The 24,514-nt window shown below is 40.7% G+C and overlaps 3 protein-coding genes across 10 annotated transcripts in view; all 3 read left to right on the top strand.

Moving 5' to 3' along the window:
- The first annotated feature begins 5,443 nt into the window (after positions 1-5,443).
- Positions 5,444-8,619, top strand: LOC116650392 (calphotin). Of its 5 annotated transcripts, none has more exons than XM_070207179.1 (2): positions 5,444-5,485; positions 6,127-8,619. In XM_070207179.1, the coding sequence occupies exon 2, from the start codon at positions 6,211-6,213 to the stop codon at positions 8,617-8,619; it is 2,409 nt and encodes an 802-aa protein (XP_070063280.1). In that variant the 5' UTR covers positions 5,444-5,485; positions 6,127-6,210. The 5 variants fall into 5 exon arrangements, with proteins under 5 accessions (XP_070063280.1, XP_070063279.1, XP_032289824.1 ...); XM_070207178.1 differs by having other exon boundaries at positions 5,446-5,545; XM_032433933.2 differs by having other exon boundaries at positions 5,446-5,545; positions 6,117-8,619.
- A 90-nt stretch (positions 8,620-8,709) lies between these two features.
- On the top strand, positions 8,710-9,555 carry LOC6632974 (calphotin). Its single transcript, XM_002056669.4, has 2 exons — positions 8,710-9,208; positions 9,260-9,555. The coding sequence occupies exons 1-2, from the start codon at positions 8,710-8,712 to the stop codon at positions 9,487-9,489; spliced, it is 729 nt and encodes a 242-aa protein (XP_002056705.2). The 3' UTR covers positions 9,490-9,555.
- A 6,097-nt stretch (positions 9,556-15,652) lies between these two features.
- The window catches only part of dpr15 (defective proboscis extension response 15), a 28,982-nt gene continuing 20,120 nt past the window's right edge, over positions 15,653-24,514 (top strand). For 2 of the 4 annotated variants that reach the window (XM_002056668.4, XM_015170272.3), the window contains exons 1-2: positions 15,653-15,754; positions 18,340-18,835. In XM_002056668.4, the coding sequence (XP_002056704.2) occupies positions 18,736-18,835 (100 nt within the window). In that variant the 5' untranslated portion in view covers positions 15,653-15,754; positions 18,340-18,735. The remainder of the gene's footprint in view (positions 15,755-18,339; positions 18,836-24,514) is intronic. The other 2 variants (XM_032433928.2, XM_070207099.1) reach the window with 2 other exon arrangements.

The raw sequence follows: 24,514 nt of genomic DNA, 5'->3' as shown, positions 1-24,514 counted from the left end.
TACAAATACCAGAACAGAAAATAGTCGCAATTACCATGCTGTTAGAATGCTAAGCAGACGTGCATGAATGTTAGTTTGTACATGCATATACAATTTCTTGAGGTTTTCGCTAGCTGTGTCACTCAATTGAGCGGTTACATATAGATTTGGTTATCTCTTATCCTATCTTAATGAAATTTTACAGTATATCTTATAGCCTCTGTCCACTGAACGCATTTCTGACACATTTCAGAAAATGTATTGTGGCTTAGATTGGTTGGCAATATAAGTTGGGTTGTTAACTTGATTTATAGCTCTGTGGTGTTAGCGGGGAGGTGGCGATAGGTATAAATGAAAGATACTTGATATATCTCTATATATAAAACTGTTTGTCCTGACTGACTGAATGAATGACTGATTTGTGATCAACGCACAGCCCAAACCGTAATAGCTAGGAAGCTGAAATGAATACTGTAGTTACCCTATGTGATGAATTCCACCCGCAAGTATGGAAAATCGCGAAAAATGTTTGTATAAAACTTTTTGATTACCATCCGATCGGCCTCAAACTCAATTTCCAAGTTGTTTGTTTAAATTCATTTGAGGGTCGTTTCACACTTTTCCACAAATGTATTCTTCCTTTGTGGAAATGGGGGTCAAAGATTTAGTGGGTGACGTTTCGCGCTCAAATTCATTTTCAAAGCTCTATATTAAAAATCATTTGAGACGTGCTTCACATTTTTCGCAAAATCTAAGCTCCTTCGGTAGAAATGCGGTTCAAAGATTTATTGGGCGATAGTATGAAACTTTTTTGATAACCATCGGATCCGCCTCAAACCTATTTTCAAAGATGATGGGTGGCCTTTTGCCTTCAAATTCATTTGCATGGGTCTACATAAAAAATCCATTGAGATGTGTTTCACATTTTTTGCGAAATCTAAGCTCCTTCGAAAGAAAGTGCATTTGAAAGTAATTTTTTGAGAATTTTAAGCTGTGTCCGATTTGCATCAAACTTTTTTTCAAAGCTTTATTAAAGATAATAATGAATACGTGTTTCAGCGATTTGGGAAACAGTGGTAAATGGCTGTGGTAAATGGCTGGTATATAATATTTTAGAAGCAACAGATCAAGTTTGGTGACTCTAGCTTATAATATTTACCAAAATTTATTAAAAATGTTGATGTTGATATCGATTCTGATCGATTGCTTGGAAACGGAGTAAGTTATCGATTATCGGAAGCAAACTAAATCTGCGCAGGCACTAGGAGGACCCACATCTAAAATTTCAGTTCACACATACCGACGGACGAACAGACGGACAGAAGGACGGCCAGAAGGACGGACAGACAGACGGACATGGCTAGATCGACTCGTTTATTGATGCTGATCAAGAAAATATAATATAACTGTATGGGGTCGGGGATGCTTCCTTCTGCCTGTTACATACATTTGCATTTTTCACAAATTCAAATACCCTTTTTACCCATTTTTAATGGGTTCAGGGTATACAAATATGTTCAATTCTTTGAAATAAAAGAAAACCTTTTTTATTATTTGTTTTTGTGTTTTCATATAAATTATTATGATATTTTTTCTCAGCAATATTTTATTTATTTTATTTTGTATTTTTTTTTTTATTTTTCGTTACTTTCTAAAGTATCACCTAAAATAATTAGTTTTGACGTCTATTTTTTTTTACATACCTCACAAATATCAAATTAAGCTACAGACAAATCATTCTTCCAATTTCAACATAATTAACGTTTTTCTCCTTTGAATCCCACACAAAATAAATAATTAAACAAATATCAATTCAATTGATTATACTCACACAAAAAAGTTCCGTTCACCTCTTTAAAATAAAATAAACTTTTTATAATATTCCCATTTTAATGAAAATTTATTTTAATATGCATGATATATTTTATTTATCAATATTAATATAAATAGTTTAAAATATTCATTTCTGATTTATGTTTCTTTAATATTCTGCCTAGATTATTTATACCCACTCACATATCTATTCTGGCCACATGAAAAAGCTATACTTGCTTCTGGTCTGCTTTGATTATCCTTCTTTCTTTACACACATCACTCGATTGATTTATCGTATGAAATAATAGGCAGCCAATAGCTTCAGTTGTCTGGTTGAGAGCGGGCTTCAGTTTATATCCAATGCTTGCCTTTAAATGTCAATAATACGTGAAATTGAACTGCCAATTCAATCTCCCAGCAAATGTACGCAAACTCCTGTCTCCTACGGATACATTTTTTTCCGTTTTTGTCGCTCGAGGTCTGAGGTTTGGGGCCTGGCGTTGGAATGATTTCCATATAAGCATTTTGCATTTGTGCGAATGAATTCTTTATTCCATCCTTTATTTATACGTTATTTTATTTTGTACGCTTTATCGCGATTCCTTTCCTCGGCCAGATTGAAAAACTATTTGCTAGAGTCTCAAGTCTCAAGTGTGCTGGGACTTAAACGACGGCTGCAAATTGTACGCAGATCACATTACGCCAAGCACCCGCACCCGCACCCGCACCCGTCTTCTGTCGCCTCTGCCGACATGTGCAACTCCATTGAAACTGGCTGCAGCAGCCGGAGTGTGCGGTGGCTGGGTGGCGGGCGTGGCCTCCCATGCAACCGAGAATTGCTTCACATTTGGCTGCATTTATTTCCTTTATTCATTCGAAAAATTGAAAGATTTATTTCTTAGTTCTCTGCGATTACATTTTTTCCAGCTAATGTGTTCCGATTGAGCGACTCCTCCGTCCTGGCAGTTTGTCAATGTGTCAGACATTGAATGCCATCAGCCCAATATCTTCTGCTCTGCAGCGGATTGGGCGCCGGCGGCCGTGGGTTAGTTACATTACCATTTGTTGACAAGCTGCACAAATTAATCAGCTCCAAATAAATAACAAGTATGTGCTCAGTTAACTGGAATTGAAAACTATATTTTGTTTATTTTTATAAATAATAAACTATTAAATCATATTTATACAATATACCATTTACCTTGAACACATTGTTTTACATTTGTTAATTGTATATTTTTTGACAATTCTATAAGCATAAGAACAATTTAACCGAAACACTTGTAGATCTTGTAAATTATTTAAGGTAGGCCTCGGAAAGCCACTTAGCCCATACTCATTCAATCTATAAGTCGAGAGCTCCCGACTAGGGAATACCCTGAACCCTTTTATTCCAACACCAAATAAATTAAATAGAAAAGGTTCCCTTGGCAGGGTTCGAACTCGCAACTGACCGCATTACTTGCTGTCGACTCTACTCAACAGCCATACCAGGAAAAAAAATCACTTTCCCCGGTAGGGCTCAAACTCGCGACAGACTTGGTATGCCTCTTCTTAGCAGCCACACCAATAATTAAGTACTTTTGAGAAAAAAAGGAAAAAAAAAAAGAATTAAAATAGCAGAACAGAAAAAAGTCGCAATTACCATGCTGTAAGAATGCGATGGAATGCTAAGCAAGCGCGCATGAATGTTTGGGTGGACAAGTATACAGAAATTCTTGAAGTATTCGCTAGCTGTCCCAGCCGATGGCGCAGTTACATATTATTTTCTTAACCGATCTTTATGAAATTTTCTACATTATATTTTATTGTACCATAGAATATTTGTGTATTCTGAAAAAGTCAATTGCATTTAAATTGTTGCTTAAATTATTTGGCAAAAAAAGTTGGGTGATTAACTTGATTTATAGCTTTGTATTGTTAGCGTTGCGGTGGCGATAGATTTAAAATGAAAGATACTTGACATATACATAATATCACTAACCAAACAACATATAGACTAGACATGAGTACCAGAAGTAGACACAAAATGTATCGGCGGCATCTGGTCCAAACTCGCGAGTAAGGGAGTAAGATATACATATGATGTATTGTTGAACCGCTTACTCTACAGGAAAGTGCTTGGCGCACTCTCTTCCATATGCTTTGTGCGATAGAACGGCAACGCTGTTAACTTTTATCTCGCTCGCACTTACTCTCAGCTCTCAATGCTCTCTCTATGTTTAGGGATCGTACCCAAGCGTTGCCATGTGTGCATTTAGAATATTTTGGACTCGCTATACACGCATACTTGCATATTTTGTGTATGAATAGAAGCATTTATGCGCTTGTGTGCCTGTTGCTTGCCAGTCTGCCTGTCCCCGATGCAAATTTAACAATTTCTTTTTAATGATTCGATGAATGAAATTTGAGTAAAAATAAATATCTTTAAAATATTAAAATATACCAAATTAAAAAAAGGAGCGATTAGATATTTATAGTTTTAATAATTTTGGTGATCAGTCACTTGACCTCCATATGCAGGTGCCTGCCAAAAGTTGACCCATTCGACCCAACGAACTGCTGCAGGTAATAAGGGGTCAACATTCATTTATCAAAATCATTAAAAAGAAGGGCGCGCGTCAGACGCGTGCCAATAATGTATTTTCTTTTGCGCCCATGATCAGCCCATTCACAGACATTTGTATGTGTGTGTCTGTGTGTAGAGGTCCAAAATCAGAAATCCTAAAATCTTGTTAAATTTGCATCGGGGACAGGCAGGCAGGCAAGCAACGCACACAAGCGCATAAATGCTTCTATTCATACACAAAATATGCAAGTATGCGTGTATAGCGAGTCCAAAATATTCTAAATGCACACATGGCAACGCTTGGGTACGATCCCTAAACATAGAGAGAGCATTGAGAGCTGAGAGTAAGTGCGAGCGAGATAAAAGTTAACAGCGTTGCCGTTCTATCGCACAAAGCATATGGAAGAGAGTGCGCCAAGCACTTTCCTGTAGAGTAAGCGGTTCAACAATACATCATATGTATATCTTACTCCCTTACTCGCGAGTTTGGACCAGATGCCTCCGATAGTTTTTGTGACAACGCTGTTTGTATGGGATGTCCAGTCTATATGTTGTTTGGTTAGTGATAATATTCTAGAAGCAACATATCATGTTTGGTAACTATACCAAAATTATCGATTTTTATCGATTGCTTGGAAACGGAGTAAGTTATCGATTATCGGAAACAAAGTCTATCTGCGCAGGCACTAGGAGTACTTACAGATTAATTTCAAAATTTTCTGATATCTTTGCGTTAATATATACGGGCAGGCGGACGGACGGACAGACGGACAGACATACAGAGGGATATGGGTTGATCGACTAGGCTGTTGATGCGGATTAAGAATAATAATAATTTACTTTATGGGGTCGGAGATGCTTTGTTCTGCCTGTTACATACATTTGCACAAAAACAGTATTCCCATTTTACCCATTTTTAATGGGTATAAAAACATTTCATGGCTTTTCCAGTCTTGTGTACACATTCGTTTAGCCTTAAGTTCTCAATGGGCGTTAGTTGGGCTTCTTGAAGAGGGAAAATTAGCGATAAGAGTTGTTGAAAAATGAAAAATTCTTTTAAATGGCCAGTCAAACGTGTGTTTCTCCGTTGTGCAGCTCGACGGCGTAAAAATAAAGAATTCCGTAAATAAACCTAATCAAATTTATACAACAATAATTAAACTCAGTGCAAATAAGAAAAAAGTAATTTGTCATAAATTAAATAATATGCCAAATTTGAACATAAATGAACTCGATTAAATTAAATAATATATCAAATTCAATTAAAAAGAACATAACATCAGCTTACGTAACTTGCCATTATTCAATTAAATTCCCTTCTGGCTTTATTTAGCACCAAATCAGTCCGGAACAATTTCTCTCAACAGCTTCATTATCTTTCAGATATATATCCCCGATTTTTAGAGTTGCTCTGTGCTTGTTGAAGCATTTTTTCACGACACTCGCCAAGCTGGCGCCAATGCAAAAATAAGTTCATTTCAATATATCGATTGAGGCACAAAGTAAAAGCGTGAATGACGACGGGTTCGTTAAAAATTGCACGTGTGCTTTGTAATTTTACGCTTTTGATATGCCTTTTCTCATGTTTAAACATCACTTTCCTTCGGGCAATGACCTTTTTGAAGGCCACGACTAAGCGACTTATCATGTCTCGTCTATTCCCTTCGCTTTCAGCTATTTGCTCTTAATGAAAGTGAAAGCTGCTTGCCGAAGGTCTCAGTTTCGAATACCTTGTGCTAAATAAATCTAAAAGGCAATTACAGATATTTAATTGGCAATTCATTTAAAAAAAATGAAAAATTGCTTAACGCCATAAGCACCAATCAACGAAATACTAAAACAACACAATGGCAACCCCAGCAACGGCTGTCGGGATTCCACTCGAGTCCACTTCAGTTACGGTCGCAAAGCCAGCGGAATCCATCGCCCCTGACTTAGGGTCCCCAGCGTTAATTGCAAACGCAGTTGTAACCCCTGTCATCGTCGCGGAGACGGTAGCTAAGCCTATCGCAGCCACGGTATCTGCCGTGCCAGTAGATCCTGTAGCAGTGCAAGTTGCAGCCCCTGTAGCTATCTTGCAGAGCCAGGTTCCTCAAGTGGAACTGGTGGCAACACCCCTTGCTGTAATGAAAACCTCGGTTCCGGTAGCTGTCGTGCACGCACCGGCACCAGTAGTTGCCCAAATGGCAACTCCAACAGACGCCGTGCAAACTCCAGCTCCTATAGCCGATCCAGTGGCAGCACCAGTATCTGTCTTGGAGACTCCAGTTCTGGAAGTCGATCCGGTGCCAGCCTCCGTAGCTGACGTGCGATTGCCCATTCCGATGGCCGAATCAGGGGCAGTATCCGTACCTGTCGTGCAGACGCCGGTTCCTGTGGCTGCCCCAGTAGCAACTCCAGTAGCTGTCGTGGAGACCTCAGTTCCTTTAGCAGAGCCGGGGGCAGCGCACGCAGCTGTCGTGCAGAACCTGGTTCCTCTGGACGAACCTTTGGCAACACCCTTAACTGTAATGGATACTTCGATTTCGCTAGCTGATCCAGTGGAAGCACCGGTAGCTGTCGTCGAGACTTCAGTTCCGGCACCAGTAGCTGTCGTGGAGACACCGGTTCGGGTAACTGAGTCAGTGGCAGCCCATATAGCTGCCTTGGACACTCCGGTTTCGGTAGTTGACCCTGTAGCAACCCCATTGGCTGTCGTGGAGACATCATTTCCGGTAGCCGAGCCAGTGGCAATACCGGTAACTGTCGTGGAGGCTTTAGTTCCAGCAACAGTAGCTGTCGTGGAGATACAAGTTCCGCTAAGTGAGTCAGTGGCAGCCCCCATACGTGCCGTGGAGACTCCACTTTCGGTAGCTGACGTTGTGGCAGCGCCATTGGCGCCCATGGATACGCCAGTTCCGGTAGCCGAGCCAGTGGCAATACCCCTACCTTCAGTTCCGGTAGCTGAACTAGTGGGAGCACCAGTAGCTGTCGTGGAAACACCGGTTCTGGTAGCTGAGTCTGTGGCAGCCCCTGTACCTGTCGCGGAGACTTCAGCTCCTCTATTTGAATCAGTGGCAGTACCCGTACCCGTCATGAAGACTCCGGTTCCTGTAGCTGAACCAATGGCAACGCCCGTAGCTGTCGTGGAGCCTCCGATTCCGGTAGCTGAATCAGTGGCAATACCTGTAGCTGTCGTGGAGACTTTGGCTCCGGTAGCTGAACCAGTGGCATCGCTAGTAGCTGTTGTGGAAACTCCAGTTGCAGTAGCTCAGCCAGTGGCAACACCCGCAGTTATAGTGGAGACTGCGGTTCCGGCAGCTGAGCCAACGGAAAACCCCATAGCTGTCGTAGAGACTCCGATTCCGGTAGCACAGTTAGTAGCAACCCCTGTTGTCGCGGATACCTTAGCTCCGGTAGCTGAACCAGTGGCATTGCCAATAACCGTTGTGCAAACTCCAGTTGCAATAGCTGATCCAGTGCCAACACCCGCAGCTGTCGTGGAAGCGCAGGTTCTGGTAACTGAGCCAGTGGGAACGCCAGAAGCTATCGTGGAGTCTCCAGTTGAGGTAGCTGAGCCAGTAGCGACTCTCGTAGCTGTTTTGGAAACATCGCCTCCGATAGCTGAGGCAGTGGCAGCATCCGTAGCTGCCATGGAGACTCCAGCTCCGGTAGCTAAGCCAGTGGCAACGCCCGTAGCTGTCGTGGAGACTTCGATTTCGGTATCTGAACCTGTGGCAACGCCCGTAGCTGTCGTGAAGACCCCGGTTCCGGTAGCTGAGCCAGTGGAAACTTCAGTAGCTGTCGTGGAGACTTCGATTTCGGTATCTGAACCTGTGGCAACGCCCGTAACTGTCGTGGAAACTCAGGTTCTGGTAACTGAGGCAGTGGCGACGCCAGTAGCTGCCATGGAGACCCCAGATCCGTTAGCTAAGCCAGTGGCAACGCCCGTTGCTGTCGTGAAGACTCCGATTTCGGTATCTGAACCTGTAGCAACGCCCGTAGCTGTCGTGAAGACCCCGGTTCCGGTAGCTGAGCCAGTGGAAACTTCAGTAGCTGTCGTGGAGACTTCGATTTCGGTATCTGAACCTGTGGCAACGCCCGTAGCTGTCGTGGAAACTCAAGTTCTGGTAGCTGAGGCAGTGGCGATGCCAGTAGCTGCCATGGAGACCCCAGATCCGTTAGCTAAGCCAGTGGCAACGCCCGTAGCTGTCGTGGAGACTCCGGTTCCGGTAGCTGAGCCAGTGGAAACTCCACTAGCTGTCGGGGAGACTTAGATTTCGGTATCTGAACCTGTGGCAACGCCCGTAACTGTCGTGGAAACTGAGGTTCTGGTAACTAAGGCAGTGGCGACGCCCGTGGCTGTCATGGAGACCCCAGCTCCCTTAGCTAAGCCAGTAGCAACGCCCGTAGCTGTCAAGGAGACTCCGATGTCGGTATCTGAACCTGGTGCAACGCCCGTAGCTGTCGAGGAGACCCCGGTTCCGGTAGCTGAGCCAGTGGAAACTTCAATAGCTGTCGTGGAGACTTCGATTTCGGTATCTGAACCTGTGGCAACGCCCGTAACTGTGGTGGAAACTGAGGTTCTGGTAACTAAGGCAGTGGCGACGCCCGTAGCTGTCATGGAGACCCCAGCTCCGTTAGCTAAGCCAGTGGCAACGACCGTAGCTGTCGTGAAAACTCCGATTTCGGTATCTGAACCTGTAGCAACGGCCGTAGCTGACATGGAGACCCCTGCTCAGGTTGCTGAGTCATTGGCAACGCCCGAAATTGTCGTGGAGACTTCGGCTCTTGTAGCTGAGCCAGTGGCAACCCCAGTAATCAGCTCCGTAGAAATGGAGTCACCAGCAGCTGTTGGGGATTTAGGTTCGGGCGAATCTGCTGTCAGTTCTATTTTATTGTACGATTAAATTTTAGGTGCAGCAATTGGATTATCGGATACATATGGGGATCAGTCTGAAGTTGTGCCCGTGGCAAAGATATATCCGACTCGCAGGGATCTGAATACGACGGATGTATCGCTGTTGGCCATCGCAGCTACCTTGGATGCCATAGCGGACAAGCTCAAGGATCAAAGAGCTCGAAACCAAGAAGTCTTGGATCGAATCTGCGAAATAGAGAACATTTTAGGCGTGTCCAAGCAATAATACTGTTGTATCTGCTTAACTAATGTTGAATATTTGAAATATGATTAATAAATGCTGTTCAAGAAAGTTTGTATTCTTTTATAAGCTGCTGCTTAACAGAGACAAGTACAAATCTACGACTTGCAGTTTAACGCAATGCTAAATAAATTGCAAGGAATGGCACCACAGACATTTATAATATATGTAACTTCCCAGACAACACTCCCTTCCCTCCCCTCCCCTCCCCCACCCCCAACGACCCTTCCACCCAACAACATTTTGTCAGCTATGCAAAATTTTCCAGCTCGCGCTTTACAATTAAATTATGCGAATGCGTTGGCATTTGCTGTACAAACAAACTCTTAAATACCACCCCGAAGTCCCGCTATCTCCGCTTCGGCGAAAGACGACGAGCGTAGGACATGGTTGTATTTGAAAATTAATTATTACTCAGCGACATAGCAACCGCCGCAGAAATTTGGTAGATTGAACTGAATAAATTTGCTGTGTTTGGAAAACTTTCAGCTACTTGTGAGCAATTGCTGAGTTTCATGTAATTGTTAATTATCAATAATTAAATTTAATTAGTTGGCTCAATCTTAAAGCTAAAAGACTTTAAAACCCAAAATGTTTTCTAAGAACTTTTGTTATTTAATAAATTGCAAAAGTTGGCATGAATAACTATTGAATTGACATGCATAGAAAAATATTTATATGTTTGTCTTTGGGCGCCCTTCGGCTGCTGGGGCTTGCTCAAAGAAAATCGCTTTTCATCTGCCAAATACCCAAATCGACCCTTTAGACCAGAAATTGCACATGGCCATAAAATTCACTTTGACTGGGAATTGAGCCGTTTTCCTTAAGCCCATGCGAGGGCAATAAACATTTTTAAACACTGGCAAAAGTGACTATTGAAGGGTTGCAAATTTTATGAGCCAACACTGAATTCGTTCCGGTTCGCTCCGGTTCAATACGAATGGGTTTCATGGAGTCAGCTCAAAAAACCACCTACGGCGATTATTCTAATCATTCTGCTTACCCACTCTATCTCTCTCTCTCTCTCTCTCTCTCGCTATACCAACTTTGACTAACATGATATGCCAAGCAATCTCTGGCGCTGTCTGACTGGCTGACGCCGGGTTTTCGTTACGGCCCAAGCCCAATAACATATACGACAGCTCAATCTAAATCTATAGGCAAATCGCAACGCACAAGAAAACAACAGCAACAACAACAAACATGGCTAAAAACAAATTCCCATTTGACCATTTTGACTGGAAACAATAAAATGACCTTCTGCACGCGCGCACACACACACACACTCACACAGACAGCAAACACCATAAATGTTGCAAATGGAGCAACAGAGTAAACTTGTTGTTGTTTTCACTATGGTAAATTTTCTTCTTGTTCTTGCCATAGCTGTCTGGGCTTGTGGCTAAATGTGTACCAAAAAATGAATGAAAATAAAAACAAGAGTAAAGGCAAAAATGTTCGCCAGACTTTCCTTTTTGGCACTTGGAACATGTCTGTTATACGAAACCCTGAGAGAGAATTCCCCAACCTTACACACACACAGATATCAGCATTTGCGGAGTTGGGTCTTAGAACTAGATGCCCGTTTGGCCCAGTAAGCAGCCTCTGACAGCAGTGGGTTATACAATTTAACCGCATTAATGATATCCAATTGCTCCATGTGGGGAGTATCTGACCGAAAGTGTAAATGTGTAATTGCTGCTGTCTACTATGAAGGCGAGCAGGAAAATAGAAGTGGGGAGGGGGTCATAGGGTGTGGATTTGTGAAACATTTGCACTGTCATTCGTTCGTGAACTGTATCTAAGCTACTTAGATGGAGCTTACAAGTTTAACAGGGAATTTGCCAGCTAAATGAAATGGCTGCACCGAATCGGTATTAAATTGAAATTTTATATTCAATTTTGGAAAATAAGAGTTATGGTCTATTGGCTTTTGATAGAGGTGGTCGACATGAGATGAAAAAGATATATAATAGTTTAGATGAATTTCAATTTTCGTAAATTAGGCTAAAAAAAGTAAAAAGAAAAAAGTATGTCTAGAAAAATATTTTTAATTAATATGAATGGAATTATAATTTCAATTCTAATTAAGATATACCCTAAAAATCATTTTCTTTTGTTAACAGCGCACACTGAAAGAACTAATATTATATTTCTGATGATTTAATTCTGGGCACTAATAAGCACGAGCTTAACTCTCTTTGGTGTGTTATTCATGTAATTGTGCGTAAATTTACTTTCTACCTAAGTGAGAGTCTTTGATTTATATTTAAGAAATATTTTCTAACCTCGAAAGCTAGATTTATATAGTACCCAAAATATTCTTTTTACATTTGTTCCTAGTCTTTAACTTAGACAAATTTCACCGAAAATCAGAATGAGCTAATCAATGCATCCTTTAAATGTTTAGATTAGGGCATTTGGGGGAGTCTTGCAAGGTTCACTCTCAAGTGTTATCGATAAAAAATGATAATTTGTATCAAAGCTTGAATTACACTCTATCAATATATGAAACATACGAACTTTTATTTGCTGCCAAATAAATCGAGCGTTTACTGTGGCTTCGCATTTAAAACGAATTGGTTAGCCGACTTAATGAAAACCTCATTACCCTAGCTTATCAGAAATTTAATATTTAACAGCTTGGGGAGTTCAACAATTCTGCGGATTTATGCCACATGCAACGTGTTATTCAGGCAACAGATTCTGAAATATTCATGCAGCGTTTAGCTGTCCCACTTCAAATGTGGAGCACCATGGAGAGTGTGCCGGATCAATCAGTCAGCAAGCATAAATGGTAGAAGCTGCGGGTGTGTGTAAACTGCTAGAGCGTGGGGGCGTGGCATGACTGTCGACATAAGTGTATGACTTGCTGTTAGTATTGCTGTCACTCGACTCGTTGCCGCTGTCACATTGCACTTGAGGCTAATGCAGTCTGTGTTGCAGTCGTCATGACTATGTCCAATGTGCAACAACAGAGACAACAACAGAGCCAACAACAATGCCTATTTGTCCAGTCTGGAGCTGGAGCTCATGTTGTTTTCTCTTTGGTATCGAATAAATTTTGAATTAATTGCGTTTATCTCTTGTCGAAACTTTCGATAGAGCTGCTGCCACTTGTCCTGACTCATAGCAGAGGAGCTGCAACCACAGAGTTTATATCGCAGCTGGGGCTAAACTTTGACTAAGCCCAGCCTGTGGCAGTTATTAGCTCATGCTGATGCTGATGCTGATGTTGTTCTTGTTGTAGTTTCTGTTTTCGGCTTTTCGTGTGCAATTGCATATTTGGTGCGCCTGCCTGCTTCGTCCTGTGTCCGTTTGCCATTTGTTTGTCCGAGGCAATCGTAATCTATGTAGTTGTATTCATGTCACCGCTGCGGTGGAGTTCAGCTTTGTGTTTACCGGCTCGCAGTCGGCTACAATTAATTGACGTGAATTGTTTGCGTTTGGCCCAAAAGCCGCACAGCTCGCCCGGCTGCCGTGCTCCACTCGTACGTATACGTAAAATCCGCATGCTGCTGCTGACGCTGCCCGCTAAGCCGTAACTTAATTAAAGCGCTGAAAATGTCGAACTCAAATGCAACTTCATTTACAGCTTAATTGCTGGCTCATTTTAAGTTTCTTTTTTGACGATTTTTTTTTCGTTTCTGTTTTCGATTTTTATTTGATTATTTTTGTAATCACAAAAGCGTTTGTCCAATTTAATCGCATCAAGTCAGCTGAGCCATTGGAGCGCATATTCTTTTATTACAGACGTATCCTTACGAAGTTTTTTAAAATCATCATCATTTTCTTTTTGCATTTCTGTGATTAATGACCTGTAAAAGTGAAAGGTGTGCAAAAGTCGTGCAGCAAGAAAAGCGCAGCAATTCTCACACTCAACAGCTTCTTAATTGAGTGCTATTGAGTGAAACAGCAGAGTGCTGCACTTTTGCATAAGTAATTTTCACAAGTGGCTACAAAAATCGTATTGCATGCCTTATGGACATATCAGGAATTAGCTTAAGGCTAATGTTAAACACATATTTTGGGAATAATTTATGAGTAATACTTGAATATAAATATGAGTTATACATAAATATTGACTCTTTAGTTTTTCTAACAAGTTTGTAGTGTAAAGCTTTTAAAATAATATTTCTAGTACATATTTTAAAATTAGATTGTCAACAAGTTAAGCTCGAAAACACTTTCGCTTAGTCCTAGCCACACATGACGTATGCGTTATATTTGTGTCACACTCGAGGACTTTGAAAAACTCGCATGACACTCAAACTGGCTAAAACAGGACAATTCACACACACTTACACTCACACACACACACTCAAGCTCACTTAAAACTTTGGACATGCTGTGGCCAAGCATATGACAAACTAAATGCCAGCCGTGCCCCACTAGGCCCCGCCCCCTTCTAACATGCCCTTGGGCCCTATCAGCCGGCTGATTATCATTCATTTGTTGCCACATAATGGGCCACTTCGGCTGTGGCCATGGCAAACGTTTTAGGGTCTCGATAATTATCAACTGCGGGCCACAAAAAATACAAAACAAAAGCTAAAAAGTTTTTTATACGACAGCATTGTGTGCGATTGTTTTAACTGTTGTTAAATGCCACAAAAAACTGTACAATTGTCTGTTATATATTGTGTATGAGTGTGAGTGTGTGCATTTGAGTGTTTGTTAATAATTGCATGTGTCTTGTGTGCAGCCAAATGCAGGCATTGTTTTACAAGCCAACAGCAGCCGAACCAGAACCAGTTCCAGGAGACCCGGCTGCTGCCAGTGACAGCAACAGCGACGGCGACGGCGACTGCGACAGCGACAGCGACAGCGACGTCGACTGCGATGCCTCGTAAGTAATTTCGCGCATATGTTACGCCACAGCGGCTGCATGCGATGCGCCAACAACAGCAACAACAGTCGCAATAACAGCAATAGCAACAATAACATCAATTGCAATCGTACAGAGCAGGCGAAAGACAGAGAGAGAGAGAGAGAGAGTGAGTTTGGCTTGAGCTATGTTATATACTAGCAGACAGCAGAATGTGGGCTTCAGTGTCAACAACAGCAGCAGCAGCAGCAGCGGCAGCTAAAGCTCGGCTGTGCGGCATATTCATGGCTGCTGCACACGACAAATTGAATTTTATGCAAATTCTGCGCCCCGCTCCTGCCCGATCCACTCTAATGCATTGTTCTCAAATCATCATCGCGCTCGCTTGCTCCACTCACTCAATCACCGCGTGTGGCCCTCTCACTCTCACTCTCGCTTTGGCTTGCGCGGCGACATCCATGGGCTGCGTGTATGTCTGCAGAATAATTTGGTCTTTTGTTTTCTTTAAAGCTGAATTTTTGTGTGCGTGTGTGCATTGGCATATTATGCTTATCCTTGTGCTTTGCACTTGCCAGTCGTCCTGCGACGCACGTTTTCAATGCTGCTTTTTCATTGTTGTTGCCTGCGTGTGTCCTAGTTTTGCTCAATGCGCCTGCATTTGCCTGCTGTGTAATTGTTGTTGTGGTTGTTGGTGTTGCCTTTGCCTTTACCGTGTTGTTTTTTGTTTCTTAGGGTTACTAGGGAGCTCCATTATTTCACAACTCTATCGGCTTTGAGGCTCCCATTGTGTGTGCCACCCAATTTGCCGGCTTGACGTTAATGAGAAATAATGTTATCGCACTGTGATACGTCTGTAAGTGCGTGTGTATGTTTGTTCTTCACAATTCGTTTGTGTAAATTGCCAAGCACATTCATGAGAGGGTTAATTGTCTTTATGATTATGACAGGGTCACTTGAATTGGGCAGCGCTTAAGGATTTTACTGTATACGCTTGAGCCATTAAAATCCTAATGAGCCATTTTGCTGGAATGCTAAATACGATCGTATAAATAGATATTTTACAGCAGAAACACTTAAACACAAGAATTGCATTTTGTGCGCGCGGCTTAACTAAGCCATTAACATGAAAAAGAGCTTTCACAGTAAACCGTTGCCTAACAGCGCAGCATCTCTTACTAGCAAGTTAACATTGACTGAGTTAAGCACGTTATGTTAGCACACGCTCTTGTTTGCTCTCTTGGCTTACAGCTGTTAAGTAACATAAGCCGAACAGCATCATCCACGTTTCGTTGGCATCGTTTAGTCTACTTTTAGCCGGTGTCGCGTGCGCATCGTTTGAGAGTCGCAGGTGCGAAACATAAAATTCGATGAACTTAGCAAGTGAATATATGTTGTGATTACAGTGAATAAATATGAATGAGTGTAATTAATTTAAAAATGATATGACATTAAACAATATAAATGAGATTTTAATGTGGTGTATGGTGTATTTTTAAATAAACTTAATACAATCTCACATCTTAAAACTAAAATTCATATTTTGAGAAATATAATATTTAAAAATATTAAAAATAAACAATTTAAAAATAAAATTAATTAATATAAATACTAATTAAAAAACAATTTATTACATATATATATATATATATATATCTATAAATCGGAATTTAAGCAAACAAGCTGAAAATATGATTTGAATTTCCATAAATTCGCACATTTTCAAGCTCTTTTATTTTATTTAATTTGCTCTTTTTGACAGTATAAAAATATTTTAAATTTGCGCTCATGCTGTTTTTATGTTGTCTGATTTTCTTGGAACTCACACACAGCTGCCCAAGCAAATCATGTATCAAGAAAATTTTTTGATATGTTGAAAGGCGTTTATAAAACATTAATAACTGAATATTAAGCAAGAAAATTATTCCGAATTATGTTGGCCTTTTTCCGTTTAATTCTATTATTTATTATATGATTTGCTTAACAAATACAAATACACATGAAAATCTTACACAGATTAAGTCAATATTTAATATCAACAAAAACAATGAAAATAAGGCTAAAATAATAAATATATATATAATATGTGTATATATATTTATTTATATAAATGTATATATCTAATGGGCGCAACAATAAACTAAATTACAAGTCAGAAAAATTTCTGTTTCCGGCTTGGCGGCTAACAAATTTTATCTTCCGCTCTCAGCTGTTTGCATTGCCACAGCAGCAGCAACAACAACAAGAATCAGAGGAAAAGCTTAGCACAGCAAACAGAAGTCAGGAGTTGAAGGCCTATAGAAGAGAGCGTTGAGAGCAACGGGAACTTGTGTTAAATCATTTACACTTCCGCTTGTTGTTTTGTTTGTGCAATCAATTTAGTATTATTTACGTTATCAGCAACAACAACAACAACAACAACAACAACAGCGGCAGCGCTTTAATGCATGGAATTCAGTCGGCCAGAACATAACATTTGGTAACCGGTTGCCATTACTTATGTATGGCTGGCATTTCTCAAGGCATCCTAGCCTTTGTATGCTGTGGCAAAAACAAACGGCATTTAAATCATTATTTGCCGCACAACCTGCAAACAAAACCCGGGTCAAGCGCAAACCTCGAACTCGAACCCGACTCCTGGCAACACGCCCAAGTCTTAGCCCAAGCAGAAGGCAGGCAAATCCTTTCAATTCGTAAGCGCGTGTCGTGCATTTCCAAGTGCTGTCTGTGCCTGTCTCTGCCCAAGTGTGTGTGGGTGTGTGTGTGTGTGTGTGGTGGGGGAGGGGGGGGGTGTGTTTGCCTGGCCATATGCACACCTTTTACGCCCGACTAAACACCCGCATAAATAAATTTCGTTAATGCCAAATAGTCTCAAGCGTAAAAGAAAGATGAGGTAACAGCAATAGCAGTCGGCCACATGGAATTCCTCATACACACACTCACACAGCTAAATGTGTGCCTGAGAGCGATTTCGCCAGCCATTCGCATTATTCTTATTTTTGTAGTATACTTTTCAGCGCAGTTCTGAAGCAGCCGCGTCATATTGCCAGAACTTTTAGATATGCTAGCATTTCTCTATACAAGCAAGCTAGTCTAAGTATTTCAAGTATTTACCTGCTGCTTTTTAGCTGCTAGCTACAGTACTTAACGCCTAACAGGGGCGCAGCTATCACAATTACTCAATGAGCTGCGTAGCATACTCTTGAGCGCGTCCATGAAAATGTCAATCTTGACTTTATATTATTGGCATTAACTTTCGTAAGTGTTGACTAGGTTCGCTTATAATTACAGTACTGCACGCCTAAGTAAAACACAGCAGGCAAACTTTGATATATTTCTTGTCGATTGTTAACATTTTTGTCATACTCAAAAACTTTGGCTAGACTTAAGATCTCTGTAAATAGTTTTCTTGAAGCGCGTCGTCAGACACTTTGAAGTACTTAAAAGTTTGAAAAAGTCAAATTTTTGACAAAATGTAAAACACAAGACTTACAAACTCATGGCAAATACTTAAAAATGGTGTTAGGTATTTCAACAGCTGCTGACTTGCTGGTAACTAAAGGATGTACTGCCTAAGACGAACTGATTTGGCCGTAGCATACTTTGCAGCGCACGCGATTAAATTTTAGAAAATGGAAAGAAATAAGAATTTTGCAATAAGAGAGAAGCTTGGGCTCTCTGTAACTACAGCTTGTATTTAAGTTAAGTCCCGAAAGAAAAGAGTTCCCAATAGAGTCTTACTTTAATTTACATTCAACATTTGAATAGCTTATAGCTTAAGGAAAGCTAGTAAAATGCGCAGCTAAAACTTGAGCTGAAAAGGCGTTTCGGATTGCTGGAATGCCCTGCTAAACTTACATGCTGCTGCTGGTCACATAACTTAACCTAAAACACACACAAACATTTCAAAAGCGGATTTTGCACAAGACCTTGCCATAAAATAGAAAAAAGGGCGAGCGGGCGGCAATGTGAGAATATTTAAAACTTGCTACGTGTTGTTGTTGTTGTAGCTGTGGCATCTGGACGAGAGTGCAATTGTGAAATATGCTAAGCTCGCAATTGTGTGCGTAAAGAACAAGGCAAAGCAACCAATTTGAGGGGCACCCCGCATTAGCCCAACCACTGAACAGACCTGACTTGTTTCTTAAAGCAAACTAAACATAATAAGCAAAAGCGGCAGCAGCAGCAACAACAATATCAATATCAGCCAGAAGAGCGTAGAAAAGATTGCGCATCGCCCGCAGCGTCTGCATGCGGTTGAGCAGCTCGTGTGGCACGCTCCACTCCTGCCGCATTTGCCACACGGCGCATGTGACCCAGTTAAGCAGATTTGCTGGCGGACAGCATACCAGTAGAGGACGCGGATTATTAATTTGCCCGGCATTTTATTAAGAGGCCCCGGAAACATGCGCTCCCAGCTCCCAGCAACGATCTTTGCCAGCCTCTGCCTCTGCTTCCTGCTCTGCCTCGTCCTGCAGCCACAGCTGCTCCACTGTGCCACAGCGGGTAAGTTTGCATAATATCAAATTTGATTTTCATTTTATTTTATTTTATTTTTGGTGCTATATTTGCCGCATATCAAACGCTGCTTACTTTTATATGCCCTCTGTAGCTCTTTGTGTACTTGGCAATAATAATAATTTGATAGGCGGCGTTGGCTGGCGGGGTAGCCTAGGGTAGGAGAATTCTGCGGTTGGGGTTACTGATTTTGGGGCACTTTTCTGCGTTGATTCAAATTTTTACATATTTGAGCAGATATGAGTGTTAAGTTGCAGAAGTGCACTGCTATTTTAAACTTGTTTGCTGGTTTACTTGATGAATTGGCTTAGGAATATATTATTAAGTAACTGGCAGTAGGATGAATAGATTTGGAAAATGCGAAGCGAAAAATGTGTAGAAAGTTTCTATTTGTCTAAGTAAATTATATTAGCGGAGAACGAGATGCCCCACACCAACTAGAATATGATTCAATACGCTTAGTAGGAGGTACCATCCATGATAAAGTTTATGTTAAGCATGAGTGTTAAAAACTGGCAGACTATTGCAAGCGTTGAACGAATAAAGAACGAGACTAAAGAAAGAATACTTAAAGACATACGTATACCTAATTAAATAAATGTAATATTATTTAAACCCTATCATCCTCACAAATTATTATATATACAAATTTAATAAAATTGTTCAAAACAAATCAAAAGCTGTTTATTAAATAAAATAAACAAAAAATCTTTTTGTATAAAATAAATAGATTTCATTCATATTCATATTTGATCTGAAATCAAGAAGCTTCCTTGACTTTAATTCTGTTCAATTCCAAAGTTTTATGACTTTCATGCATTAAATAAAATATTGTGTGAAACTTAATAACTCTATTTTTTGCCAGAGTGCAAAGTGGCCTCAAAATACTAAGGTATATGATAAAATTAAAATAAATTAATAATGGTATTTTCATGTTTTTCCTAGACTTCAATTACTTTTTATTATTTGCCATATAGTAATATTCCAACAAGTATTTGTTAAAAAACTTCCTTTTGTTTTATAGTTCAAATATGCTTTGTTTAACTTAAACTTTGGTTAATTAACCGACTTTACATGTAGCAGTCAAAAGTAGCACTCGAAAACACACAACAAAGTAGTCCTTCAAATTCACCAGAAAAAACTACTCCTGAATAGTAGTTACAATTTTAAAAGGCAAAAGGAAAAGCCCCAAAAAATGGAAGAAAACCAAATAAAAATGAGACTCAACTCATTGAGCCAAATGCGATCAAATGCATGGGCACTTCTTCACACAAAAAAACAAAATAGAAAATGTTGAAAAACTGCGGCAGTATGATTCAAATTTGTGGGTGTCCATAGGGCGACGTGTGGGCGTGACCGGGCGACTTACACGGAAATTGTGGTAAAAGCTGGAAAATATTATTTGTAACCTACGCCAAATGTAGCTTATTTTTCTTTTAGCCAAGCCCTTAAATGAGCTCTATTGTCTGGGAAATACATCACCCATATATAAATTTGTTTTTGCTTTTGCTTAACTTAATTTTTGATCAATTTTAATCCGAAGCTGATGAAAAATTCTCTGTGATTGCGATAGTTGAGTATTTCGCATTAATTCTTTTATACTTATACACATATGCATCTGTCATATGTATTGTATGTATGTATTGTATGTATGAGCCCTGGCAGAGCATTCACTGGCCTGTATGCCAGAAAATGAAATACACAATTGCCAGTTGCTTCTTGTTGATTTTTGCGATTGTTGGCCATGAAAGTGGTGGACGCAGCGCTTGAGAAGCCACAATTCCGACTACAATTGGACCAGCCGCCAGTTACAAGACCGACAACAACAAAAATTCTCGGGGAATCTCGATACATATATATATATATATATATGGGGTATAGGAAGGGAAAATTGCGACCAAGTCGAACAATGAAAACAACAACAAAACCGTGCGGCATAAAGTGGCCGCTGCTGCTGCTGTTGCTCGTCGCTCGAGATGAAAACTTTTACTTTTGTTTAATCAAATTCTGCAGGAAGTCGAGCACCATTGAATGCTTGTAACAAAACAAGCTCTGTAGCACTGCCGCCCGCGCGCCCCTCTGGCGGCCTGAGGGCTGCCAGGACTAAAGTGTGGCCAGGCATTAGGCGAGTAACTAACTCATTCACTTGCCCACGGCCGCAGGCATTTGGCCGCCATTCTTCTTTGTTGTTTTGTTTTTGGCTTTTTGGCTTTTTGGCTGCTGCCACAGTCATAGCCCCAGTTCCGACTACGTGCCCCTTCTACTGCTGGCTTGTCAGACAAGTGCTCGGCTCCGGCTCCCTCGAGATTCCAGTGGTTAGCCGCTCAACTGGCACGCCTGACTTAAACGCTTAGGCACAATTATTACACAAATTACGGCCCGGGGTGGAAGCGAGCTGTGGGCTGCGGGCAGGGCCCTTCATCATTATTAGCGCCTTCTCGACAGCTATTTGATGAGCGGAGTGTCCGGCTCTGTGGTGTTTCAGTTGAGATTACATGACCATGACCATGTTCCGAACGAGGTCCAATTTTCATCAACAGCTCAACAGATCCAACTTCAGTCGAATCGAATCGACTCAACAACATGCCCATCATAATTAGGAAAAGTGTAGATTTGTTGTTGGCACGAAACGGGACGGGTGCGCACAAACATCTAAGGGATTACGTACAAAGAAAATCATGCATTCTTAAATGTACTCATGTGTAAATTGTGTTCCAAAAGTTAAGCATAAGAGCCATAAATGCTTTACCGCAAAAGCTTTAACTATTTGATTAATTAATTTTTTTTATTTTTTTATTTTCTTTTGTTTTGTGTGTTTATTTTAATTTTTCTATCATTATAAGGAACAACATAAATTAAATTTATACGAATATTTACAAACGACTTATTCTACTGGTAAGTCAAATATACAAATTTACAAGGATGGCTATATAAATCGATCGCAATCTCCTTCGGACTCCTCCAGTTCTACGCCTATTTAGACACCTAGCCAGACGATAAGGATGGTTTCTCAGTTGGGATATGTAATGTGCGGCTTATATATTTATAACGTCCCCGGTTTTGGGCACTGCTAGGTCATTTTCCAAATCGGAAATTCTCATATACCAGGGGCACCAGACAGATGTCGGAGCGTTTTTGCTTGAAGCCCCCTGATTTGCGTTTGACTGGACTTTCCAGCAATACCGTACACCTGTATTCCATAACGCCAGGCGGAATCTCTGCTGGTTTTATAGATGGTAACTTTTTTTTTTAAAGAAAGCGCACTGTTCGGAAGCCATCTTAGTTTTCTCAGTCTGTTCTTCAGGGCAACTGAAACACTTGTGATGTGTTTGCGAAAATTCAAGCGCCTGTCTAAGTGCACCCCCAAGTACTTATAGCTGTTGTTGTGCGTCGGCAATTGATCGCGCAAGAATACTCTCGGACACATATCCGTCCGTAGCGCTTAGGTCACATTGGCGCCTTTATTTAAATTAATGCAAATATTCCAACGCTTAGCCCACATTTCAAATTTGTGAAGATATTCCTACAGGACGTCAGTACCTTTGTAAACATATATATTTCTTGATAAGATGGCTCTGTCTGCTGCAAAAGTGGCGATAGTAAGGTAGTGTGGATCTGCGACTTCAATTGTACAGCCAGTGGGCATGTCATAGGTAAAGAGGGTATAGAGTGTAGGCCCCAACACACTCCCTTAAGGAACGCCAAATAAAGCGGCGGTGGCAACAAGGGCGTGATTTTGCAGAGTAGTCCAACATGCCAGACTCTGTCGAAGGCCTGTTTTATGTCTAAGTTCGAAAGCCTCGAAGAAAAAATTCCGATGTGCCACGATTTTAGGATCCGAACGGAAAGGCGGGAATTTTTAATTTAATTCAATCCATAGACAGCAGTCCCGTAAGCAGTATAAATCAAGTAAATAACCCAACTTGTATTGCCAACCAATTCAAGCCACAATTTATATGCAATTGACTTTTTGAGAATACACAAATATTCCATTGTACAATAATATACTGTAGAAAATTTCATAAAGATCGGTTAAGAAAACACCAAAGTTATATGTGACTGCGCAATTAGTATTATAATTTTGTCTTGAAATCAACAGCCGAGTCGATATAGCTATGTCCGTATGTCCGTTTGTCAGTTTTAAAGCTGTCCTAATGAAACTTTGCAGAAAACCCTCGTTCTGTTGCATGCAGCACATATGTCAAAACCTGGATCGGACCACTATATCATATAGCTGCCATAGGAACGGTCGGTCAAAAATTAAGTTTTTGTATGAAAAAACATTTTTTTTATCAAGATATCTTGACCGAACTCGGCATTTATTAGTTTTACTATGCTCCTCATATGTATGCATAATCCTATTAAGATCGGACCACTATATCGGTCGAAAACTAAGTTGAATAAAAAGCATTTTGTTTTTCAAGATATCTTGACAAAACTCGACATTTATTAGTTTTACTATGCTCTTCATATAAATGCAAAATCTTATTAAGATTGGTACATTATATCATATAGCTCCCATAGGAACATTCGGTTGAAAATTAAGTTGTTGTATGGAAAACTTTTTGTCACTCAATATATTTTGATTAAGCACGGCAAGCAACAATTCTTTTTTCTTTAACTTAAAGTTTGAGAGTCGCTATTACAGTTTAAGAATCGTTAAGTGAACAAAAACAGTCCTTTACTCATTTTAATAGGTTCTCCATTCTCACAGTCCAGTTATTTTAAAAATCTTAATTGAATTAGAATTCATTTTGTTTTTTATTTTTTTTGGAAATATGTTTCCAAAGAATGTGTTTTCTATCCCAAATACAAATACAAGTGCGTATTTTTTACATTTTCCAAGAATTTGCAAGTCTATTTTTTTTTTAATTTGCACCCATTTTGAATTTGATGGTTTCCCAATGGAATTAATTTGCACAATCCAAAGTTCGGAGGGTGTTGAATGGTGGTTGTGGGGGAGTGGGGAGGAGGGTGTACTTATTGTCAAGTGTAGGCAAATTAAGTATGTAAGTGTCATCGAGGAAGGGCGGAGGGGCCTGACATGTTCTGAGTGCGTCTGTTAGATGGTTTTATTGGCAGACATGATCCCGACTTAAGTGCCCACGGGGTTTAGATGGTTAATTTTTTTTAGTATGAGAAGAGCCCCCAGTGTATGTGTGTGTGCGTGTGTGTATGGCTGTATCTAACGTTTATAAAATGCTTTTAGTAATAAAGTCATTGCGAATGCTGCATGACGAGGCTGAAACTCATTTCATGCCACAATCTCAGACTTTGTCTCGATGCTCCACTCAAGGCTCAAACTGAATCTCGGAGCCAGCCGCAGGCTACGTCTGGCAGCGAGTCATCGAGTCGCCTTTGCCGCTTGGTCGAGCCTCATTACGCAAGTTTGTGCCACCAATTGGGGCAAGTGCTGGGTGGGCGAGCGGCCGTCATTTTATCTTTTTATATTTTACTCTGCGAACAATTTGCGTGTGTTGCGTGCGTGCGTGTGTATGTGTGTGTGTGTGTGTGTGTGACTTTTTATAACTTTTTATAACTTTTTAGTTTGTTGCCTGGGCTCTTATTTGTTGCTCAGAAATTAAGCAAATTTTCGTAGCACACTTTAAGGCTGCGGCGACTGCTATTCTCGCCCGCCCGTCCAATATGAAATTTCTCCTAATATTA

The sequence above is a fragment of the Drosophila virilis genome, chromosome 2, assembly GCF_030788295.1.
Source record: "Drosophila virilis strain 15010-1051.87 chromosome 2, Dvir_AGI_RSII-ME, whole genome shotgun sequence".
Lineage (NCBI taxonomy): Eukaryota > Metazoa > Arthropoda > Insecta > Diptera > Drosophilidae > Drosophila > Drosophila virilis.
Note: the sequence above shows the minus strand (reverse complement) of the source record. Positions and strands in the feature narration are given on the sequence as shown.

Excerpts from the sequence above, each read along its gene's own strand:
- LOC116650392 (XM_070207179.1), top strand. The coding sequence starts at position 6,211 with ATGGCAACCCCAGCAACGGCTGTCGGGATTCCACTCGAGTCCACTTCA.
- LOC6632974 (XM_002056669.4), top strand. The coding sequence starts at position 8,710 with ATGGAGACCCCAGCTCCCTTAGCTAAGCCAGTAGCAACGCCCGTAGCT. Across the intron at positions 9,209-9,259 it reads AGCAGCTGTTGGGGATTTAG|GTGCAGCAATTGGATTATCG; the intron begins GTTCGGGCGAAT and ends ATTAAATTTTAG.